Source organism: Alosa pseudoharengus, unplaced genomic scaffold (genome assembly GCF_046254945.1).
Source record: "Alosa pseudoharengus isolate Yale_2024_CS ecotype anadromous, Long Island Sound unplaced genomic scaffold, YU_APseudo_1.1 YU_APseudo_1.1_scf_4, whole genome shotgun sequence".
Taxonomy (NCBI): domain Eukaryota; kingdom Metazoa; phylum Chordata; class Actinopteri; order Clupeiformes; family Clupeidae; genus Alosa; species Alosa pseudoharengus.
In genome coordinates this window covers 11,458,122-11,483,319 of record NW_027468774.1, presented here as the reverse complement: position 1 = coordinate 11,483,319, position 25,198 = coordinate 11,458,122, and the positions used below count along the sequence as shown (strand labels likewise).

General features: G+C 42.3%; 1 protein-coding gene across 1 annotated transcript; it reads left to right on the top strand.

The window, feature by feature from the left end:
- Positions 1 to 7,413: 7,413 nt before the first annotated feature.
- On the top strand, positions 7,414 to 24,166 carry LOC143102967 (ectonucleotide pyrophosphatase/phosphodiesterase family member 7-like). The gene is made up of 6 exons (XM_076266757.1): positions 7,414 to 7,663; positions 20,612 to 20,757; positions 21,346 to 21,978; positions 22,431 to 22,674; positions 23,800 to 23,914; positions 24,070 to 24,166. Exons 1-6 carry the CDS (start codon positions 7,414 to 7,416, stop codon positions 24,113 to 24,115), a joined length of 1,434 nt encoding a protein of 477 aa, XP_076122872.1. The 3' UTR covers positions 24,116 to 24,166.
- The last annotated feature ends 1,032 nt before the right edge of the window (positions 24,167 to 25,198 follow it).

The following is a 25,198-nucleotide window of genomic DNA, read 5'->3' as shown; positions in this document are numbered from 1 at the left end:
GATTACAATAAATCGCCAAAAGATTATTTTCTATACCTATTTTAAGTCAACTTTACCAAAGGTGGCAATAATTCTGGAGGGTATACTGTACATTATCAATACAGTTACTACATGATCCTTCATAATTACCATATTATGTAATGCTCTTAAACGATCGGTACATTGTGCTTGTGCTTAATATGTCAGTTGTGTCTCCTTACCTGTCAAAGATGTAACACAAATGAGGTATGCTGATGGAAGAGAGCATAATGTAAAGCCATTATTTAATTGTTGAATTATCTTTATCTGAAATTGTTGAATTAGTTTTTGTTATCTGCATCAAAATCATTAATTTTCCATGTATCCACACTCCATTACAATGAATATTACTTATTTTTTAGTAAATGTTCTATGTAAATGTGACAGTGTAGAATAATTATTATATTGTTAAAAAATGCATACCTTTGTGTTGATATCGGGGAGTAGACATCTTTCTACCTCCTTGTTGTGCTACAAGTGAACCAAAAATCTGAGTTTTTTCTTCATTCAGTCATTGTAGGATAGGTGATGCTGTTACTGGGAAATGACCTAGAGAGTGTAACTCTTGCTTGGTTGGCAGAAGTTTATAGCAATAACTTTCACATTCAGTTTTGTGGAATGAACTGTAAATAACTGCAGGTCAAGGACTAAAAAGGATGGTGGTGAAAAAGCAGTTGTCCCTGAGATGTTAATAACACTGAGACTAACACCAGCACTGAGATGTTATGTATCTGACTCCAAATATATATATATATATATTTGATCCCGTGAGGGAAATTTGGTCTCCACATTTATCCTAATCCATGAATTAGTGAAACACACTCAGCACACAGTGAACACACAGTGAGGTGAAGCACACACTAATCCCGGCGCAGTAAACTGCCTGCAACAACAGCGGCGCTCGGGGAGCAGTGAGGGGTTAGGTGCCTTGCTCAAGGGCACTTCAGCCGTGCCTACTGGTCGGGGTTCGAACCGGCAACTCTCCGGTTCCAAGTCCGAAGCGCTAACCAGTAGGCCACGGCTGCCCAAATATACTCACTTTAGTGTCTTTAGAGGCCTTTATAATACTATGTAAGTTCAATCATTAGATTTCTGCAACTGTGACTTGATGGATGATTGCATGACCATCCGTAACCCTGTAAAAATCATCTCCCTAAGCAGGAGTAATAAAGGTCATGGAAAGTGCAGATAAACAGGTTTACTTGAACTCCTTAGTTCACCATGGGGAAGTCAAAACTTCCCATTTCTGAAAAATCAGATGCACAGGAGGTGAAAACAGTGTGTTTTAGAGGGGTTTATCAGTTGGAAAGGAGCCCATTGACGTCTGTTTCCAAATCACAAAAAATGCACGGTTAATTTAACTTCTGGTTACGCCTGTGGAAGAAATAAAATGGCAAGTTCGGTAACAGGCGTCCATTCCAGATGGACTTGCAGACCAAATTCAAATTTGCTAACAGATTCATCTGGGTTCACCCAGGCTGAACTAAAGAGGACTCAATCTTTGCGAAAGGGTCTGAATACTTCCTTAATATTGAAAAAGATGACAATTTTATACTTCTTTAAACTTTATTGTTTGTTTAACCGTAAATCACACAGGACATGCAGATCATTTCGTATTCCTATAACAGGTTAATGTATAAGAGAAATTTACTAATATCCCTTTTAATTTCCAAACTATTACACACATGGTTATGGTTATTGTATTTAGTAGACACTTTTGTCCAAAACGACATACAAATAACAACAATACAAAATTGAACAGTAAATAGTTTAAGTTGGTAAGACTATACCAAGGAGCAATAATAAACAACAATGTCAATTCATTCAATAGCCTAATGAAAATAAATAAATACTATAATATACAAACCATAACACGTAAGAAACGCTTAATAAACTAAGTGCATTTTGAACAGATATGCCTTTAGACCCCTCTTGAAAGACCCAAAACTATCACAGGAACGGAGAACACTGGGCAACTCATCACACCAACAAGGAACTACTGAGGAAAAGAGTTAAATTTGGCCTAGCGTTTATGGCTGGTTGACACAACAGACGCTCATCAGAGGACCGCAGTGGGCGGTTGGGGATATACATCTTGATCATTGAATTAAGATAGCAGGGAGCAGATCCAGGCAGTGTCCTATAGGCCAAAGTGAGAGATTTAAATGTAATTCTGGCCACTATATTGAGCCAGTGGACAGTAACTAGGGGAGGGGTTCCTGTACATGTGTCCTCTTTGGCTGATTGAAGACCAGGCGTGCTGCAGCATTCTGAATCAGTTGTAACGATCTTACTACACAAGCAGGTAGGCCAGCTAACAGTGAATTACTATAGTCCAGCTTGAAGATAACCATGGCCTGTACAAGACGTTGTGTGGAATCTTGTGTCAGATAATGTCTGATCTTTCTTAATGTTGTAAAGGATAAACCGACATAATTTTGCAATTGAGGCTCTGATGCTCAGAGAAGTTAAGTCGGTCATCAATTACAACGCCCAAGTTACGTGCCGATCTAGTTGGGATCAGTGAAGATGAGTCAATCTGGGGCGCGTTTCCTAAAACCATAGTGGCTCACAAAGTTAGCACTTTGTTGGTTGCAATGCAATTTCCCAGGTTAGCAATTATGGTTTTGGGAAACGCGCCCCTGGATGTCTGTTGGGGAATAGCTGTTTTAGCTGGAAACACAAGAAGCTCAGTTTTTGAGAGATTAAGCTGAAGGTGCCGATCTTTCACCCAGACTGAAATATCCTTAAGGTATGCAGAAATCCGAAGAGTCTTCAGGTGGGAAAGATAGGTAAAGTTGAGTGTTGTCCATATAGCAATGATAGTCAAATCCATGGGAGCAAATGGTCTCACCTAAGAAAGTGGTGTAAATAGAGAAAAGCAGGGGCCCTAATATTGATCCCTAAGGCACACCTGTGGTGAGTAGGTTTGCCACAGTCCCAGTTTTACCGGGATTGTCCTCCTTTTTAATAGCCTGTCCCGGGAAATGTAAACTGAATGTCCCGGTTTTCGAAAGTTTACGTGAATACATAGCCTATGTTCAATTTACTATTGTTGTGCACAGACCAGTCGGTGTCTCTTGTGTGTAGAATGCGCTAATATTGGCTCTGTATGGACGTGACATAGCCTATCTAGTGCGTCTGTCTTGGCAGCTACTACAGGTGGCACAAGCATTAAAGATGGAATAGTCTACCTAACGTCAAATACTAAACTAAGATAAATTATCGTTAATATATATATAGGTGGTGAGGCGGAGGACGAAGATGACAGTGTGTCCACAAAAAAATTAAAATGAAAACGTTCAACATAATAAGTTATTCCAATGTCTGATTAAGACATACTAAATAAAAGTGCTTATAGGTGTGGCTAAGGTCTACTCCTCTACTACCTCTACCTCAAGCACAAGCACCAGTATCTAAGCAATCAGGTCAGCTCAGATAAGTTAAGTTAGATAACACTTGAGATATTTAAAAAGTTCAGGGCTATGCACAATCTTACTGCACAAAGACCAATTTTGTCTTGTGGGTCTACTGTTTAATGGACATTTTCACTTGTGAGCAAAGCGGTTGGTTGGGTCATCGATATGTCCAGGTTTTTTATTAGACATGCTGGCAACCCTAGTGGTGAGGTCATGAGACTTTGATACCTGCCTGCCAAGACACGCTGAAAAAAAAAACCCTTTACGCTAAGATTCAAACCAGTCAAGAGCTTTCCCAGAAATTCCCAGTTCAGATAGTGTAGAAAGGAGAATGTCATGGTTAATAGTATCAAAGTCTGCAGATAAATTCAGTAGAATTAATACTGATGATGACTGAGCAGAGGACTTAGCACAGAGGACAAGAGGAGAGAAAGAGTCCAACGATGCCATCATGCCAACACAAGGCAAAGCCCTCCTTATAGGTTCATCAAACTGAGCACTTATTTGAGCAACTTTGCATATGCTTATGCAAAGTAAGCATAAGCATATATACTCTTTTGATCCCGTGAGGGAAATTTGGTCTCTGCATTTATCCCAATCTGTGAAATAGTGAAACACACTCAGCACACAGTGAGGTGAAGCACACACTAATCCCGGCGCAGTGAGCTGCCTGCAACAACAGCGGCGATCGGGGAGCAGTGAGGGGTTAGGTGCCTTGCTCAAGGGCACTTCAGCCGCTTCCTACTGGTCGGGATTCGAACCGGCAACCCTGTGTCCTTCTTGCCTGCATAAAAAAGGCTTTTCCAGTACTGTAAATGAGAAGCACATTAGCCTACACTCTAAATGAGAGAGAATGGGGTTTAATGTTCTAGCCAGTCTGAAAAAATATATGTATAACCCACGATTTATATTCGGTAGTTACGGTAATTATTGATGATAGTGCGTGTGTGGTGTGTGTGCATGTCAGTGTTTGGATTACACATTGCCTTGATATTTACCAGAAAAAATCCCACCCCACACACACACTCACATACACAGTTCAATACTCTGATTCTCTCTGTAGATTCATCCAGTTCCAGATTATTATTCAAGCTCGTTATGACCTGAATCTGAAGCTTTGGCCCGGCATTTGAGCACGGACCTTTGGCTGACCAAAATCACTGTGTGTGATTGAGCCACATGATACTCATTCCAAAACACATACAATATCTGATTTCATGCCGAGATTAGATGACCCGTGCTGACAGTGTGTTGATTACTTCAGTAAACAGGAACAACAAGCACTGCATGGCAGACTGACTTTTTTTTACCCTACCTAGTGGAAACTTACCACTTCAGTTCAGAATCAGACTTTTTTCAAGTTATTAAGAGAGTATAAGATGAACCACTCACCTGCTGAGAAAACTACACCTAAGGTTTACATTTAAACTTTGGACATGCAAAATCTTGACTATTCCCTTTTAAAACTGTCACTTCACTTGATTCTACGCACGCACTAACACAGGAGTTCCCAACCTTTTTTGGCAGGTGACCCTGTTTTTATGTCACAAAATGTTGGCAACATCAATCACAACATCTCCGTTGTAACACCCAGTCGTGAGTAGGTCTTTCCCCAAGAGTGGGATTTTCCCCAAATGTCCAAGCATGTGTGGTTATTTTGCTACTTCCTTTGGAACGTTGATCAAGCATGATTATGGCCATCAAACATCTAATGTGGGCTGTCTAATTTTATTGCAGTTTATTGTTGTCAGATTGTAATGAAGGGTCTGATTACATGGGTATTTTTTAAATATGTTTTTAGTTTATGTATATTTTAATGTAATGTACTGGTCAATTATAAGATACCCAGTATCTCAGGTGACCCCATTTGAATTTCAGGCGACTCCACATGGGGTCCCGACCCCAAGGTTGGGAAACGATGCACTAACACTGTAGCTTGATTGTTTCTTCTTTTTTTTTTGTAAATCACTTGGGATAAAAGTGTCAATTAAATGACTGAATGGAAATGGAGACGCCAGTGTGGCAGCATGCCCTTTGGAATCCTTTTATGACAGACCTGCAGCTGGGTTCCATCCTTATGTTTGCGTCATGTGATGGGGCATATGGGTGTTATAACTTCATCATTATTTTGTGGATCCGTGATGCACATTTACGGCAGTGTTTCCTAGATGTGGACTTAAAACTGAAATCTGCAACAAGGTTTCGTGACGAATATCTTTATTGTTTTATCAGCAGTAGTTAGTACTCTTTAGTACTGTACGTACATACAGGCCAAACATTTCAATACGTTTTCTTTATTTTCACGACTATTTACATTGTAGATTCTCACTGAAGGCATCAAAACTATAAATTAATGCAAAGTTATTTGGCCCACAGATGAATATTTGTCAAGTTATGGCATGCTGAATATGGTATTAAATTTAAAGAATAGCATAATAGCAAAATAGCAACTTTGAAGAAACTAGAATATATGACATGTTTTCAGTTATTTCACATTTTTTTGTTAAGGACATAATTCCACATGTGTTTTGATGAATCTACAATGTAAAGAGTCATGAAAATAATGGAAACACATTGAATGAGATGGTGTATCCAAACTTTTGGCCTGTACCTGTACATACAATAAACTAACAGAGTTACAATACAGTTAGTAACCATGTAACAATAAGTGCTGTCTCAATTTTTATATTAACAGTTTTAAACCATTGGAATGGTGACCTGATATATATATATATATATATATATATATATATATATTATATATATAATACATTATTGTTCTGTTCATAATATTTTTTTGTTCTATTGTTTTATTATTATTATTATTATTAATATTAGCAGTAGTAGTATTAGTATTGCTATTGTAATTATTATTTAATTATATTATGTTTTTATAAATTATTGCTCTATTGTATGCAGAGTTGTTGCATCATAGGTTGAGAGTCATCACACACACACTATGTGATGACAGTTGGTTAAAAGACCTCGGCTCAAAGAAACATTGGTTGGAAGACCTGGTTTAAAGAACTGGTTTGAGATGTAGAGATATGTAGAGAGATGTAGAGATATGTAGAGAGATGTAGAGATATGTAGAGATATGTAGAGAGATGTAGAGATATGTAGAGATATGTAGAGATATGTACATAATGTGTGTTAACAACAACAAATTCCGTAGCAACACAGCACTCAGCACTATCACGTTCACTTTTAATTGTGACACTTACACACTCTTGCTGTCAGTCAGCGCAACCTCAAGGTTCTCTGCTGCTCTTGAAAAAAATCTCTCAATAATCTGCACAGTCATTTTAAACAACTAGCCATGCAGATATGGTGTCCTTATCAGTTAGACTTTTTTTCTTTATCATTTTATCAGTATCAGATTTCAGCAGGAGATGTTGCCTGATGAACCCAAACAAACCTGTAAGCAAATTTGAATTGGCTCTGCAGGTCTGATTGGAAAGGAGCCCATTGATGCCTGTTTCCAAATCACCAAAAACTTCATCTGTGTTCACCCAGGCTACAGGAGATACTGTGTTAAAGTCTCTCCTAAAAGCATCCCGGACTACACACCAGGGTTGTGCACAATTCAAATTGCAATTCTGCTTCCTGCTTGCTACCTCAATTGAAATGCAAGTGAAATTCAAGAATTGAATTGGAATTTAAGAGCCAGTTTCAATTCAATTCTGGAATTTTGCACAAGCTGGCTACACACCACCTGCACACTGCTCCAGCCACCAGCCTGATTATCTGACAGACTTCGGCCCCTTCCGGTGATAACTTGAGATAAGAGATATGATTATGTCATGAGAAGTGTTCATGAGCACAGGGTGTAGAGGACACACACACACACACACACTCCTTTGTTCTTGTTGTGGTGTGGGAGGTGTTTTTAAAGCTGTGCGAAGTGGCCGTGCGTCCCCAGAGTACTGAAGAGAGTGTAAGAGGACGCACCTGTGTGTGTGTGTGTGTTCCAGAGATGTTCTTGTCTGTGTGTGTTCTGTGCTTGCTGGTGGTGGCTCCGGTTCTAGGCGCTCCTGCTAACGACCCGTGTTTCAGACCCCGCAATAAGCTCCTGTTCATCTCGTTTGATGGATTTCGATGGGATTACGACCGCGACGTGGACACCCCGCATCTGGACAGCATGGCGGACGACGGGGTGAAGGCTGCCTACGTGACGCCCCCTTACCTGACCCTCACTAGCCCCACACACTTCACCCTACTCACAGGTATGTATAAGTATGAGTATAAGTATATAAACTCTTTCGATCCCGTGAGGGAAATTTGGTCTCTGCATTTATCCCAATCCGTGAATTAATGAAACACACTCAGCACACAATGAACACACAGTGAGGTGAAGCACACACTAATCCCGGCGCCGTGAGCTGCCTGCAACAACAGCGGCACTTGGGGTTCGAACTGGCAACCCTCCGGTGCCTTGCTCAAGGGCACTTCAGCCGTGCCTACTGGTCGGGGCTCGAACCGGCAACCCTCCGGTAACAAGTCCGAAGCGCTAACCATAGGCCACGGCTGCCCCATGTATGGCAAGCTGCAGGAGACAAACATCATGTTTTAAAAAGGCTTTATTTCGTTATGCTAATATATAATATATTATATAAAATGAATTTATATAGCACTTTTATAGCATAGAGCACAAGGTGCTTTACAGACAAACATATGTAGCACTTTTGCTAGTGCTCAGAGTGCAACACAAAGCTCTCCACACACAAACATAAACAAGACATAAACAAACAAACACATTAACAAATAACTAAATAATGACATCAAACAAAAGCAAGATGCTGGATGGAGCGGCGTGACTCACCAGTGTACATTGCCTATAAGAAGTATTAACCCCACTTAGATGTTTTCCCCTTTAACTGCTTTTATAAATGGAATCTTGATCCATTTAATTTGGCCTTTCTTTTAAACAATAATTTACAAAAAAACCCTCTATAATGTCAAAGTGAAAGCTGATTTCTACAAAGCAATATAAATGAATCCAGTATGAGCATTGCAATATATGTATGAATATATAATACCGTTATGCAATTTAAGCATGTAGTCTGAGTGGATAGGTCTCAATTAGGCTTGCACATCTGTATACTAAAATTTTGAATAATTTCTCTTTGCAAAATTGTTCAAGCTTTATCAAGATGCGCAGGTATTGGGCACAGGCAACCCTTTTTCAACCACAAATTCTCTATTGGATTGAAGTCTTGGGCACACAACAACATTCACATTGTTTTCTTTAAACCATTTCTGTGTAGCTTTCACTGTATGCTTCGGTCATTGTCTTGCTGGAAAGTAAATCGTAGTTCTCTTGCAGGCGTAAATCGTAAATCAGGTTTATAGGCCAAGTATACTTGCATATATATATTTACTTATATATATATATGCATTTATCCCATCCGTGTTTTAGTAAAACACACAGTGAAATTAGTGAAACACACAGTGTGACAATCTGACTGAATCAGATTGTTCTCCAGGATTTCCATAGCCTGACAAGCCAGACCCACATTAAAATGTAGGGTCTGAGCACTCACCGTTCGCAGTGCTCAGTCCGAGGGGCGGGATAATCAGTTGTCTTTCAAATTCCCTCTGCACGCAATAGGACAGTGCTGAGTCCCATGCGTTTTCTCACCAGCGGAGCTAGTTGGCTAGTTCAAACTTTTGCCAACTTAAAACAAGCTTAACTCGTGTCACACTGTCGGCCAAAAGCAACATCCATCTTCTTTGTTTTCAAGTAGCAGGGAATTCAAGCCAAACTGTTGCAACTCTGCCATCAATCATTATGTTAAGCCCGCCTAACAACTCTATACACGATTTGATTGGCCTGATAGTTTAATTTTTCGAGCTCAAAAGCCAACGGAGAGTTGCTAGACTAGCCCTGGAAGCAAATGTAATTTGCTGCCGCTAGGGTGCGTCTAGATTTCTAGGCTAGGATTTCCATATATTTTGCTGAATTCATTTGAGCCTTTACCTTTTCAAGCCTTCCAGGGTCTGCTGTTGAAAAGCATCCCCACAGCTTTCTGCTGCCACCACCATGCTTCAGATTAGGGATGGTGTGCTAAATATACTAAATATAGCATCTAGTCTGATGGCCAAAAATGTTGGTCTCATCAGACCAAAGAACCCTCTTCCATTTGACTTTGAAGTCATGTCTATGGGCAAACTTTAGTTGAGAATTAATATGTCCTTTGCCACTCGCTCATAGAGCTTTGACTGGTGAAGAACTCGGGCATAAGTTGTTGTATGCAGAATTTATCCCCTTCTTTCAATAACCTTTTCTCTGAGTTATTTAGAGTGTTCTTTTGTCTTAATGGTGGAATTGAAGCCAGGAATACTGATTGACCAGTGAGTGGCCCTTCCAGACACAGGTGTCTTTACTATACTATACACATTCACTGTATATTATGTAAGGGATAACGGCCACCGATATATGCCACCACTTATTCTACCTTCCATTCCTGCTTTCATGTTGACATAAACATAATTGTCATAAAATAATTTTGTAAGTTATTGTAAAAAAAAAGACCAAATTAAATTGACCAAAATTCCGTTTATTACTGTAAAGCAATAAAAGGGAAAAATATCCTATGAGGTGAATACTTCTTATAGGCGCTGTTTCCGTAACAGCACAGACATCAAAACAACTGAGCTCGTAGAGGAAATATTGATATTATGATCATATTGTAGCGCCCCCTAGGCCTATCTCCTGGTACTAAAGGGCGTTCCCGGGTTCTTAAACTAATCCCAGTAAAATATATATAATATATAGAATTCTTGCTGACCTTCTGTTTAAATATCTGTTTGTGTCTTTACATGTACTTTGAATAAATAACTTTTTAACCCTTGTATACTTACTGGTGTGACTGACTTAAACCATATTCACATGAAATAATATTTACATATGCAATCTATTACCTAATGGTATCTTAACACTAAGTAAACACTCAGAACTCAGTTATTAAAATGTTAAATAAAAATAGTTTACTGAATAGAAATATTCAATTTACCAAAAGAATGAATTATCAATATAAACAAAAAAATAAGATACAAATGTATCAATGGAGCAAAGTATTTAACTTTCTTAGCAAATGTAAAAGAAATCAAAATGTTACACGTACCTCAAAATGCAGTAGGAGCTTATAAACTAGTAGGCTACATTAGCCACACTTTAGCTAACAGTTAACAGCAAGCATAAAGTACAGTACACAACACATTAGCATAAAACACACACACGCGGGCCCACGCGCACACACACATTCACACGTGATTCACCCACCCCAGTCCTAGCCGGCAAATGAACTAAAACCTAGCAGCTAACCGTTGCAGGCCTGGAGCGTCGCTTGTGGTCGGCGTGGCCAAAAACAAATGACCCCTTCACTCCGTTAGAGCAAGAGAAACAAATAACGATACCTTAATCCCAAGTGGTAGATTTCCCGTCGAGTCACCGCACCGGCCCAGGCAGGCAGTCTCTCACACGCGATGACCATGGACTGGCAGCTCACTCAATGACAGGCATCTATTCGGTGGCGAGATGATACCTTTTCCAAAACGTCAACTACAAAGTCTTCGGCTTCCCAGTTCACAATCCAGTCCGACTGGCAAAACATACGTTTGTCACGTTCTATTTCAAAGTTGAGTCACTTAAGCACGGAGCAAGTCCTCAACGTGGCTTCTCATCAACTATCCCGTCTCCTCTCTCCCGCGGTTTGCGACCTTTCACCTCACATGTAATACCATGCATACAAAAGTCATACAATGGAATATATTTGACCACCAAACATCAAAATATTACATGTTACATTATACATTTCACTTTGCCAATGAAATATTTTAAACTAAACTCTTAAAATTAATTTAAACACATGCATGACTTAAACACAGTTGTGTATCAAACTACAACTCCCATAATCCCTTTCACTTACCCAAATTGAATGGAATGGAAATGAACTGCAATAAGCTTCTTGAGCTTACTCCTAAATTCTAATATTATATAACTTCAAGATCATTTTAGTTCTAATGAGCAATTATGAACTTTATTTAATCTAAGTTATGTCGCACTTATTTATTTAACTTAAATGCTTTTTAGCACTGCGCTACACCCTCCCCCTTCTGAAGGCTAGCATGTCCTCATGCGCTATCATTTAGACATGCATAAGTCCACTTCTTTCAGGGCAAGGATTAGCAAGAGAGCATCTAAAACACTGGGCCATAGGATGACACCAAAGTGTTTTGCACTTCCTCTTCTCAGGCTCTTGATTTATGTGAACCACAGTAAGGGGCTTATCGACTGGCTTCCCTGGCTCATCATACGTAAAGCGTGTCACAGGTTTTACCTGTCTTTTGGGACGTTTTTCACAGGTAAGTTCTTCCACAGGCTCTTCATCTTCAACCACTTCCCTCTCAGCAGGATGTTCTCCCCCTTCAGACTCTGAGGCGTCCACAGGGTCAGGTTGTGGCTGTAGACTACTCCCTGCTTCATCATCTACAGGTGTTTCTCCAACTTCATTTTCCACAGGTGATTCTCCAGCTTCTCCAACTTCTTGAGCATGGCTTTGCTCCAAGTCATCAGACACTGGGATACTCTCGGGTTGGATTTCTCTCTCAGGAACCACAGGAGGTGTGGATCTGAACAGTTCGCTCACATCATCTCTCAGAGGGAAATACGACCCATCATATTCCTCATCAGATGAAGACTCTTCAAATCCCTCTTCAGTATCCATCTCTCTGACTTCCTCATTCCGTGTTTCCTTTCTTACCCGTTTCTGTTCAGTTTGGGTTCTGGTCACAGGGCGATGAGGGGCCTGTATGCTCTCTTCGGGGGTCGTCAACCTCACAGACTCTCCTATGGGTAACAGGTGGTCTCTATGAAGTGTCCGTATACCTCCCATTCCTTTTTCAGGTTTCAATCTGTAAACAGGTAAGTCTGGCAATTTCTTCACAACAATGTATGGAAATGAATTCCACCTATCCTGTAACTTGTGTTTTCCTGTCAATCCCAGATTCTTTATCAACACTCTGTCTCCTTGTTCCAGAGTATGATGTCTCACTCTTCTGTCAAAGTTTTTCTTGTTTCTGTCATGGTTCTTTTGCGAAGCTTCGGATGCAAGCTTGTACGCATTCTGCAGTTCTCTTTTCATGTTCTCCACATACTGCTGGTACTTCACTGTATCCTTCCCATCAGCAGAAGTGTTGAAGCATACATCAATGGGCAACCGGGCTTCTCTCCCGAACATGAGTAAGTATGGCGAATAGCCAGTAGCCTCGTTCTTCGTACAATTGTACGCATGGACTAGTTGACTGATGCTCTGACTCCATTGTGAACGTCTAGCTGGATCCAAAGTTCCTAGCATTGACAGTAGCGTCCTGTTGAATCTCTCTGGTTGTGCATCACCTTGCGGGTGGTAAGGCGAGGTTCGAGACTTGCGGATGCCTAACATCACCAACAGTTCTTTGATAAGGCGACTTTCAAAGTCTCGTCCCTGATCTGAATGGATTCGCGAAGGTAATCCATAATGCACAAAGAATTTCTCAAAGAGGGTCTTGGCTACAGTCATGGCTTTTTGATCTTTACATGGGAAAGCTTGGGCGTAACGGGTGAAATGATCTGTTACGACCAACACATTTGCGATCCCTCGGGAGTCTGGCTCAATAGACAAGAAGTCTATACAAACTAGGTCAAGTGGACCTGTACTTGTGATTTGACTCAATGGAGCAGCTCGTTGTGGAAGTGACTTCCTCGCAATGCATCTCCCACAGTCCTTGACATAATTCTCAATGTCAGTGGTCATTCTTGGCCAGTAAAATCGTTCCTTCAGGAGTTCAGTTGTCCGTTCGACTCCAAGGTGTCCAGTATCATCGTGGAGGGAATGAAGGACCATCTGACGATATTTCTCAGGTAAGACTAACTGTTGTCTTTCGTCTCCAGACTGTTTGTTCACCACTCTGAAGAGAAGGTGATTGTTCACAATCAGCTTGGGACTTTGTCTTTGCAGGAGCACTATGCTTGGATCTTGACTCTTGGCCATAGACTGAAGCTGGCCAGTCTCGGCAGCTTTCTTTACCGTACCTATGACTAAATCTTGTTCTTGAGCTCTTCTCAATTCATGGTGGCTCAATTGTTCCAAGTTGCTTATCTCCAACTGTGTCGGACAGGCATAGACACTAGGAACACTCTTGGGGTTGGCTCCTAGTTGGTCTATGAGTCTGTTTGACTCAGTTTTCCTGTATGGAGTTGCTATTTGGCAGATGGCTCTAACCCCAGGGGGAGATATCTCGTTCCAGTCAGGTGACACTTCAGTGGATGGTAACTGACGTGAGAGCAGATCAGCGTCAATGTTGTGTCGACCTGGTCTGTATTGGACTTTGAAATCATAGGTGGCGAGAGCTGACAACCACCTATGTCCAGTTGCATTGAGCTTGGCAGTTGTTAAGACGTATGTGAGTGGGTTATTATCTGTTCTCACCGTGAACTTAGCGCCATAAAGATAATCATGGAACTTGTCCACGACCGCCCATTTCAATGCGAGAAACTCCAGTTGGTGGATGGGATAGCGCTGCTCAGGGGCACTGAGTTTGCGGCTTTCAAATGCAACAGGCCTCAGGCCTTCAGGATATTCTTGATTGAGGACAGCGCCTAAACCATTCAGACTTGCATCTACATGGAGTACATATGATTTTGATGGGTCAGCAAATGCTAGCACTGGGGCATGAGTGAGGCAGTGAATGATATTATGAAATGCCTTGGTGCACTCTTCGTCCCAGCGCTCCCCAAAAGGCTCTCCTTCTTTGAAATAATACTTCTTCTCTTGGGCAGCCTTGTGCCTATTCTTAGGAGGGTAGCCTTTCGTGAGCTCAGTGAGTGGTCGAACTATGGCTGAGTAGTTCTTAACAAACCTTCGGTAGTAGCCGCAGAATCCGAGAAATGATCTTAAAGATCTCAGATCTGTAGGCACCTTCCAGTTCTTGACAGCACTCACTTTCTCAGGATCGGTGGCTATTCCTAGCGCCGAAACAATGTGTCCAACATACTTTACTTGTGGCTGACAAAACTGGCACTTGTCAAGTGAAATTTTCAGACCACACTCTTCAAGTCTGTCAAGCACTTTAAATAGTCATTCTTCATGTTCCTCTAAGGTTCGTCCAAATACAATGATGTCATCTAAATAGACAATCACCTGGAGCAGATGCATGTCCCCCACGGCTCTCTCCATCAACCGTTGGAAGGTTGCCGGGGCTCCAGTTATGCCTTGGGGCATGCGTTGAAATTCATAGAACCCTAGAGGACATATGAATGCTGTTTTTTCTCTGTCTTCTTCAGACATGGGTATCTGGTAGTACCCACTCCGGAGGTCTAACACAGAAAACCAACGACTACCGGACAGGCAATCCAAGGCATCGTCGATCCGTGGAGTGGTGTACTGGTCAGGGATTGTTCTGTTGTTTAACGTGCGATAATCAATGCACATGCGTACACTCCCGTTCTTCTTTCTGACAATTACTATTGGCGACGCATATGGACTTCTGGATTCTTTGATGATGCCTGCTGCCAGCAAGTCTTTAAGGTGGCGGCGTATGTCATCTATATCCGCTGGGGCTATGCGTCTGGATCTTTCTCTGAAAGGTCTTGGGTCACTGAGTCTTATGTGGTGCTCCACACCCTTGGCGAGACCCACATCCCACTCATCAAGAGAGAATGCATTACCTCTTTTAGATAGCTTCTGACACAGCCTGTTCCTCCAGACCTCTGGAATCGGAGATTCACCAAAGTCAAACAACGTCTCCTCAAGGACCTTGGATGTAGATCTAGGCCTCTGGGCCATCATAACTGTGTCAGTGGGATACACATAAGCAAGGACGGTTCCAGCAGACAAAGTAACTTCTCTCAGTGTCTCATTTCTCAGCAGTACTTTGAAACTGTTGACATTTAGCTCAGATGATGTTAGCACCACGGGCTGAATGAGCACTCGAGCAGGTAGCGTCATAGAAAGTGGTGTTTCAACCATGACAATGTCTTTTTCTAAGGGTTTCTTGCACCCAACTTTGCAGACTACATATCGTTCACCTCTGGCAGGAACAGATAGAGGACCTGGACCCATCCATTTGACCTCTCCAATGGGCTCTTCCACATCCATCTCTTGGCTATGGGAGAGGTTCACTTGTTTTGTCTGTGGTAAAATTCTGAAAGAGCGAGCCTGTGAGTCTGAAGTGTCAGCATCTTTGCACAGAGCAGCTAGACGATGAAATAAGTTGGCATTCGTCCCAATGATGACAGGAATATGGTCTGGGCCACTTGGCTCGGGACAAACTAATGCTAACACAGAGATAGACTCATTCACTCCGGTAAGTGTGGCTGGAAACTCCACATCTACTACTATATAGCCTAGATATGGGTAACTGGAGGAACTCAAACCCCATATTGAAAGTCCAGTGATGGGGTGGATGGGAACATTTGGTAAGTATTTCTTTTGCCACTTGTCAAATATTATCGTGACTTGAGATCCACTGTCCAATAAGGCATTACACGAATGGCCATTGATCTTGACGCAAATAGTGGAGGGAGGACCTACCAAACCACTAGGAAGGTTGCTTTGAACAGGTTTGCGAACATAGCTCTTCTTGCAGTAGGCGTCTCTGCTCACAGTCGGATGTGGACTTGGCTCACTCTTCCCACCCTTGGCTCTCTTTAGTGAACGAAGCAGCTTCCTGATCACTTCCGGGGGGTTTTCTGATTCTTGGCACTGGCTGGCAATGTGCCCATCGCCACCACATCGGTAACAAAAGAAATCATCACGGCTGACTGAGGGCCTGCTTTTCTCATAAGAGCTCACAACTTGCCGCTGAAATGTCTTTCTTCTTGGGGTTGCACTGCCCTCTACATTCATTACAGTCAGCTGTTTTTGCAGTTGCTGAACTTGAGCCTTCAAGCTTTGTACTTCAGGGTCTATTCGTGCTTCAGCACTCGCAGAAGTCATCTTTGCTTTCTGTTCTGGGGCTTCAGGTGATGCTGGGGCCTTGCGTGACTCTTCCAGCTTGGCACGCAGCTCCTTGACCTCAGCTTTCAATGCTTGAATTTCAGTGGGTTTTGGCGGTGGCGACGCTTTAGGGATCACAGGTTTCACCGTTGCGTCAAGCTTACACCGGGCAGCTTCATTTTCTTCCTCCTCACGAATCTCGTTCAGTAGCTTCAAGAAAGTAGGCGGGGATTCTTTTCTCTCTCTCAGTCTTAACTTCAGCAACATCATGTCAGACTCTACAGCGCCACGAAGAAGTTGCTCAAGTCGCACTCTATCAACTTGTGCAGGTTGTAGTCCACCTCTCTGAACTACTTTGGTCAATGACTTCTCTACTCGACGGAGAAACTCAGACAGCGCTTCCCCGGAGTTCTGGCGAAGAAGTCTGAATGCAAAATACAAATCTTCACCGGACTCTGAAGTCCCAAACGCACTTTCAAGCGCAACAAGATACTCAGATGCACTTGCATCACCATTAGACAATCTAACTGCCTTGATAATCTCAAGGGCAGGACCCTTTAAGCTTTCAACAACGCGCTTACGCTTTTCTTTTTCGGCACAATCACTTTCTGCTATCATCAACTTAGCCTGCTCAATCCAATTCTCCATGGTTTCCTCTCCCGCCGGAGTAGGCACCACACCTGAGAAAACACGCAGTCGCTTGTAAGCAGTGGAATCACTAGAACGCTTTGTGGTCTTTTCCAAGAGCTCACCAACTGCACGAATTACAGCTTCAGGAGAACTAGTAGGAAGAGGAGAAAGCAAAGCTTGAACATCAGTCATGGATTTGCCTTCATCTTGTAGAAGCTTTCTGAGTTTTGCAGAAAAATCATCAGGGACAGGCTCTTTTTCTCTGATGACCACAATCTTCCATACGGGATCACCATCTTTAGGTAATACCTCAGTAGGAACACGAGAAGGATCAATCTTTTCACGACATTCACACAGCACCAGCAAACTTGTTTTAGACGGACCTTCTTTTGTAGAACGAACACGTACTCTACCAAATATTTTCACAGATTCAATTGTGCTCTCAATAAAGGCTACAGCAGCATCAACTGGAACATCCAATAACAGCAATGCATGATCGGGCTGAACCAATGCATCATTACACCAATCCAGCAGCTCTTGTTGCAAAGCCGAACTATTTCCTAACTCCATTTTTTCACTCAAGAATATAGACAGCAATGAAAATTCAACTTAACACTCTCTGGAGCATCAACATTAACCGGAAGGAAATAACAGCAAGAATCATCCCAGCGGTGCCTCCATTTTGTGTAGCGCCCCCTAGGCCTATCTCCTGGTACTAAAGGGCGTTCCCGGGTTCTTAAACTAATCCCAGTAAAATATATATAATATATAGAATTCTTGCTGACCTTCTGTTTAAATATCTGTTTGTGTCTTTACATGTACTTTGAATAAATAACTTTTTAACCCTTGTATACTTACTGGTGTGACTGACTTAAACCATATTCACATGAAATAATATTTACATATGCAATCTATTACCTAATGGTATCTTAACACTAAGTAAACACTCAGAACTCAGTTATTAAAATGTTAAATAAAAATAGTTTACTGAATAGAAATATTCAATTTACCAAAAGAATGAATTATCAATATAAACAAAAAAATAAGATACAAATGTATCAATGGAGCAAAGTATTTAACTTTCTTAGCAAATGTAAAAGAAATCAAAATGTTACACGTACCTCAAAATGCAGTAGGAGCTTATAAACTAGTAGGCTACATTAGCCACACTTTAGCTAACAGTTAACAGCAAGCATAAAGTACAGTACACAACACATTAGCATAAAACACACACACGCGGGCCCACGCGCACACACACATTCACACGTGATTCACCCACCCCAGTCCTAGCCGGCAAATGAACTAAAACCTAGCAGCTAACCGTTGCAGGCCTGGAGCGTCGCTTGTGGTCGGCGTGGCCAAAAACAAATGACCCCTTCACTCCGTTAGAGCAAGAGAAACAAATAACGATACCTTAATCCCAAGTGGTAGATTTCCCGTCGAGTCACCGCACCGGCCCAGGCAGGCAGTCTCTCACACGCGATGACCATGGACTGGCAGCTCACTCAATGACAGGCATCTATTCGGTGGCGAGATGATACCTTTTCCAAAACGTCAACTACAAAGTCTTCGGCTTCCCAGTTCACAATCCAGTCCGACTGGCAAAACATACGTTTGTCACGTTCTATTTCAAAGTTGAGTCACTTAAGCACGGAGCAAGTCCTCAACGTGGCTTCTCATCAACTATCCCGTCTCCTCTCTCCCGCGGTTTGCGACCTTTCACCTCACATGTAATACCATGCATACAAAAGTCATACAATGGAATATATTTGACCACCAAACATCAAAATATTACATGTTACATTATACATTTCACTTTGCCAATGAAATATTTTAAACTAAACTCTTAAAATTAATTTAAACACATGCATGACTTAAACACAGTTGTGTATCAAACTACAACTCCCATAATCCCTTTCACTTACCCAAATTGAATGGAATGGAAATGAACTGCAATAAGCTTCTTGAGCTTACTCCTAAATTCTAATATTATATAACTTCAAGATCATTTTAGTTCTAATGAGCAATTATGAACTTTATTTAATCTAAGTTATGTCGCACTTATTTATTTAACTTAAATGCTTTTTAGCACTGCGCTACACCATACTAAAAACAGAAGGAGACTGCACACTCTGGTAGCTCAGATGCCACAATACGTTAATGAGAGACAATGTTTCGGCCTGTGGCCTTTCTCAAGTCTTATGAAAAGGACCATAGAACCATAGAGTGCATTTCCATAGAGTGGACAACTAGTGGAGAGGACAGTTGTGTTTATCAGTGAACATGGTCATGTGGGGAGTTATTGCATGTTAGAGCCTGTTGCCTAATAGATTATTAGTCAATTCAAGGTCAGACCCAGGGTCAGTGGGTAATCTTTTCAGATTGTGAGCAGATTGTTAGCAGCAGGCACACCTGTTTATATATATATATATATATATATATATATATATATATATATATATATATATATATATATATATATATATATATATGCCGTTTCATGGTTTCGGTTTCATGCCCAAAATACTGCATTCCTGCATATGCAAAAAAAACTCTAGTTTTGACACTTACTGCAGTGATTAACTAAAGTGATTTCTGTATGAAACTACGCAGGCCCTGTTAATAATTAACACATGTGTAGGCATTGTTCCAGAAGAGAAAGGGATAGGAAGAGTTATCAGTGATTTCTGTCTGACTTCTATCTCCCAGCATAGGCAATTATTGTCCATGAATTAACCTTATGTAAGTCATTCACCCACACTGGTACAGCATATCTGTGCTCAGTCAGCTGTTTATAATGTTATTACCATTTACTAATTGTGAGACATTATCTGTTTGGCTCGGCACATTTAGCATGCTAGCGCTCACACTGTACTGAGGTGCCACAAGACCAGCTAGACAGCCAGCCAAACTCCAATCAGAATGACTAAGCTCCTTCAATGACCTGTAGACTCAGTAGCATGGCATAGTGAATGGTCCGGAGTGATTTTGCAAGTACTTTTTTTTAAAACAAGGAATGAAATTGAAACCAACCAAATATGATTTTATTCTTTAATGGCGCTACATATGGGGTATTCGTAATGTAGTGGTTAAGAAGCTAAGCTTGCACACAGTATGCTGAAAAGTTGTGGGTTCAATTCCTGCCTTCCACCGCTGTGCCCTTGAGCAATGCACTTAACCCCGAGTTACTCCGGGGACAATGGTAATATAACTGACATGTGTAAGTCGCTTACACATCAAATATATGAATCGTCGTTAGGACAGTACACTTCCTCTAAGTCGCATGCAGGACATCTACCTGAACAAAAAATTGTCAAAACTATAGAATTAACTTTGGAATGAAAAAACTGCATTAAAACTACACTGTACTACACATTAGGGCAGAAATGCAGTATTTTGAACATGAAACGGCATTGTATTTAGAAAAAAAAACAGCCGTATAACTAAACCTGTTACTAGATTATTACACTGAGAGCAGTAAAAGTCTTACAGTATGTAGCTTTAGCTACAGGAAGTGAAATTGAGAACCAGGGGCCTGTGCTAAAGCTACATTTCCCTTACCAGGCCGTTATATCGAGAACCATGGTGTAATCCATAACATGTGGTTCAACGTCAGCACCCAGGAGAAGAAACAGTACTACCAGAGCCAATTTGTGGACGGCTACTGGGACAACGGCAGCTTGCCTATCTGGATCACAGCTCAGAGACAGGTACCTCTCTCACACACACGCACACACACACACACACACACATCAAGACCACTGCACACAGATAGGTAGTGATTCAATCCTCAGAGGTGTGTGAGAATAAATATCACACATGTACACTGAAGAACAGGGGCCTGCTGTCTGATGGGCAGGACAGCATTGTTAATTCAGACAGGAATGCTAATTTTATTTCTCAATAACCGGACAAACAGATTAATAGAAGACCTGACCTATGACCTATAATAACTGATGTTGCAAGTCTTATCTTTAATGAGTCTTTCTCCTGATAGACATAGCATGTCGTTTTAATGCCATTTTTAGGTTTGACATCAGGACAGGGCATTAAAGACCATGTACAGTATGTTGTTCAAGGGCTGGATTTGCTCCATGTGTGTCTCTCTATTAAAAATGACCTTACTTTTCCACTGATCGTCCAGTCAGTGGGCCTGATGGTGATACAGTACTGATATCTGACTCATCTCCTGCCACCTCCTCTTGTCACCCATGTGTTTCTCCATTGGCTACTTTCACTTCCCCTTATTGTAAATGAGCCAATGAGCAGCTGCCTTTGTGCTGATCCTCCAATCACAGGGTTTGAAGGCGGGGTCTCTGCACTTCCCCGGGACGGCGGCTACGTACCAGAATGAGACGGTGGGGGTCCGGCAGGTGGAGCCCTTCATGTACGACCACAGCAACGAGACGGACTGGCGTCTCAACATCGACAAGGTGATCGGCGACTGGTTCGTCCAGCAGGACCTGGACCTGGTCACGCTGTACTTCGGCGAACCCGACAAGACCGGTCACAAGTACGGGCCGGACACGCCGGAGCGGCGCGAGACCGTGCGGCAGGTGGACCGCACCGTGGGCTACATCCGGCAGGCGGTCCAATCCCGCGGCCTCGCCGAGCGTCTCAACATCATCATCACGGCCGACCACGGGATGGCCACGATCCGGCGCGGCCCAGGGGTCAACGAGATCATCCTGACCGACATCCCCGGGTTCTCGCTCCGTGACATCAAGTTCCACCTGGTGGACTACGGTCCCACTGGCATGCTGCTGCCCAAGGACGGCATGCTGGAGAAGGTGTACAGCGCGCTGAAGGGCGGTCACCCCAACCTCCACGTCTACAAGAAGGAGGACATGCCCGAGAGGCTGCACTACGCCAAACACCCCCGCATCCTTCCCCTCATCCTGTTGGCCGACCCCGGATACGTCATCAACGGGGTAGGGGGCGAGACATCGAACAAGAGAAACACATGCATGACCGAAACACGCTCGCTACCTCATGGTTACTCACTCTCACTACACTGCAAAAGACACACACATCATCAGAACACACACACCACACACACACAAACACACGCACACACACATACACACACCACACACACACGCACACACACACACATACACACACACCAACACACACACACACACACATATGCTTCACATCAACAGAACACACCATACACACACACACACACCTACACACACATATGCTTCACATCACCAGAACATACCACACACACACATACACACACACACACACGTGTCACATCACCAGAACACACCCTCCAAACTCATGTCACTGGAACACATCACACACACACACTCATCTCCCTCTCCCCCTCTCTCTTTCTGCCCCCCCCTCTCTCTCCCTCTCTCTCTCTCTGTAGTTTTACCCTCTGCAGTTTAATAAGGGTGAGCATGGCTTCGATAACGAGGTGATGGACATGAAGCCGTTCTTCCGCGCCGTGGGGCCAGACTTCCACCGCGGGCTGCAGGTGGGGGGGTTCGAGACGGTCAACATCTACCCGCTCATGTGCCACATCCTGGGCATCAACCCGGAGATCAACGACGGCTCGCTGGACGTCACACGCCACATGCTCGTACACAGTGGCAGAGTGTGTGAGACCACAGGTGAGGGTTTAAAACACACACACAAGCAGACACACACACTTCCTCTCACTCTATCTCTCTCATGCTCTCGCTCTCTCTCACACACACACAAACACACACACACAGTAGTAGGGTGTATGAGACCATAGATAATGGTATAAAAACACACTCTTTCTCTCTCATTCTCCGTCTCTCTCACACACACACACACACACACTCACACATACACACACACACACACTTGTACACCCTGAGATATGTGGCACACTGAGTGTGTGAGACCAGAGGTCAGGGTTTAAACACACACACTTTTTCTTTCTGTCATACACACACACACTGGTTACACTGCTTACACACTGATAAGCCGAGTGTAAGACAATAGGTGAGAGTTTAATACCTTATGTTTTCCCGTCAGTCCTGTAGAAGCTTCTAGAAGCCATCTCCGCTGTGCTGCCCTTGCACTTTGACAGGCCCTAATGGCTGGGCGTGATTGGGCCATATATAATCATAACTGATTCTGAAATGCATATCTGATCCAATGGAATGATAAGATGCACTGTGCAGATAACCTGTGCTGAGCTGGACAGAGGGTTGTCTGTATGTGTGTGTGTCTGTGTGTGTGCGAAGGTGCGTATGTGTCTGTGTGTGTGTGTGTCTATGTGTGTGTGTGTGTGTGTGTGCGTCTGTGTGTGTGTATGTGTGTGCACATGTGTGTGTCTGTGTGTGTGTGTGTGTGCACACGTGCGTGTGTGTCTGTGTGTGTGTTTGTGTGTGTGTGCGTACGTGCATCTGTGTGTGTGTGTGTGTGCGCACGTGTGTCTGTGTGAGTGTGTCTGTGTGTGTGTGTCTGTGTACAACTGACAGTATGATTGTGCTTGTCCTCCTGTCATAAATAGGAATTAAAATGTGATCTGTGCTTTGGTACTGACGTGTCAGTTAAAGTTTGACAATGCTTTATGGGAGGTGTAGTGTGTGCGTGTATTATTTGTATCCTGCATCATGACACATAGAGACAGAGAGAGAGAGAGAGAGAGAGAGAAAGAGAGAGAGAGAGAGAGAGAGAGAGAGAGAGAAAGAGAAAGAGAGAGAGATCACAGTGGAGTGTATAACACATAACATGTTGTATGTTGGCTGTTTTCTTCACAGAAGACTCATCATCATCATTGATCATTGGCCTCTCGGTGCTTGTGGGGATCCTTGTCTTGGCCTTTGTAGTCATGACAACCTGGTACAAGTGCAAGAGGGACAGAGAGAGTCACAGGTAGCTTGAGTACACTTTACAAAACATCTCATCTCCATGGTTAATGATGGGTTCTCCCAGATGGATTCCCCATGGTTAATGCATTTCTCTGTCTGTCTGTGGCTTTGGTGCATGCACTGTGTGTAAGATATTTCTCCATCATCTTCCCCCTGCAGTTCTGAAGAACACACAGAGATGAAGGAAAAACATACCAACTTCTAAGCCTGTTGAAGTCCCAAAACACACACACACACACAAACACACACACAGAGAGAGAGAGAGAGAGAGAGAGAGAGAGAGAGAGACAGACAGACAGATAGACAGACACACATACACACACACACACACACACACACACATAAAAAGACTGGCACAACAGAGTCACAGTTCCGACGGCTGCATCAGTATGTAACTATCTGACACCTGCACGGCCCTTTTGTCCTAAGGCAGAATGGAAAAGTTTCATTACAGTTTTTCTCGATTGCTTTTTCCTGCTTAAGTAAACTGGAATCCACTTGGTCTTCATGACTACTCTCTTTGCACAGCAGAAGTCATCTCTTGCGAATGTGTTCACACATTTTCATTGGGTTCACACATTTCTCACACCCTTTTGCAAAACAGTTAACACAGGTGTCATTCAAAAGCCCCAAACTCTATTGGTTTTCCCATGCTAAACAAAAGGAAAACATCTTTTCACAGGTGGTATAGATTCCTTGCATAAGTCTGAATCTCTGATACACCTGTGTGAAACTCCTTTGCACAATTCTTCAATCAGCAATCATTCATTATACATAAGACATGTCTGTTCTGTGTTGCTATTTGCAAGTATGGATCTAATGCACATTTAGACAAAGTACTGTATTGCCTATTTGGTGGAGAAAACAGTACAAAAGGTGTTTACTGTATAGGTCTATTATGATGAAAAAAAGTTGTAGTTCAATGAAATGTACTGTTTTGCTAGGTATTTACTGTATGTCTTACATGTCAATGGCAGTTACATCTTGGGAGGAATGAATAAATTATTTTTTTTTTCAGTACATTTTGTCTTTTCACAGTTTTTTTCTGATGCCAGAAAAATGAAAAAGTAATGGAACAGACATAGCAAAAATGCTCATTTTGAGAACTAGATGTGGAATTTTGTTGTCCAGTGTGTAATGATTGATTAAAGAGTGTTTTGAATTGGCAACAAGTTGTAGTGTTTGAAGGCAAGATTTGCTTTTGTTGCATGTTTTAAGTGTTTTGAGAGAGTAACAGCCTTTTGCAAGCAAAATGTGTCATTTTGTCCAGAGTGCTTTTGTTTAGACA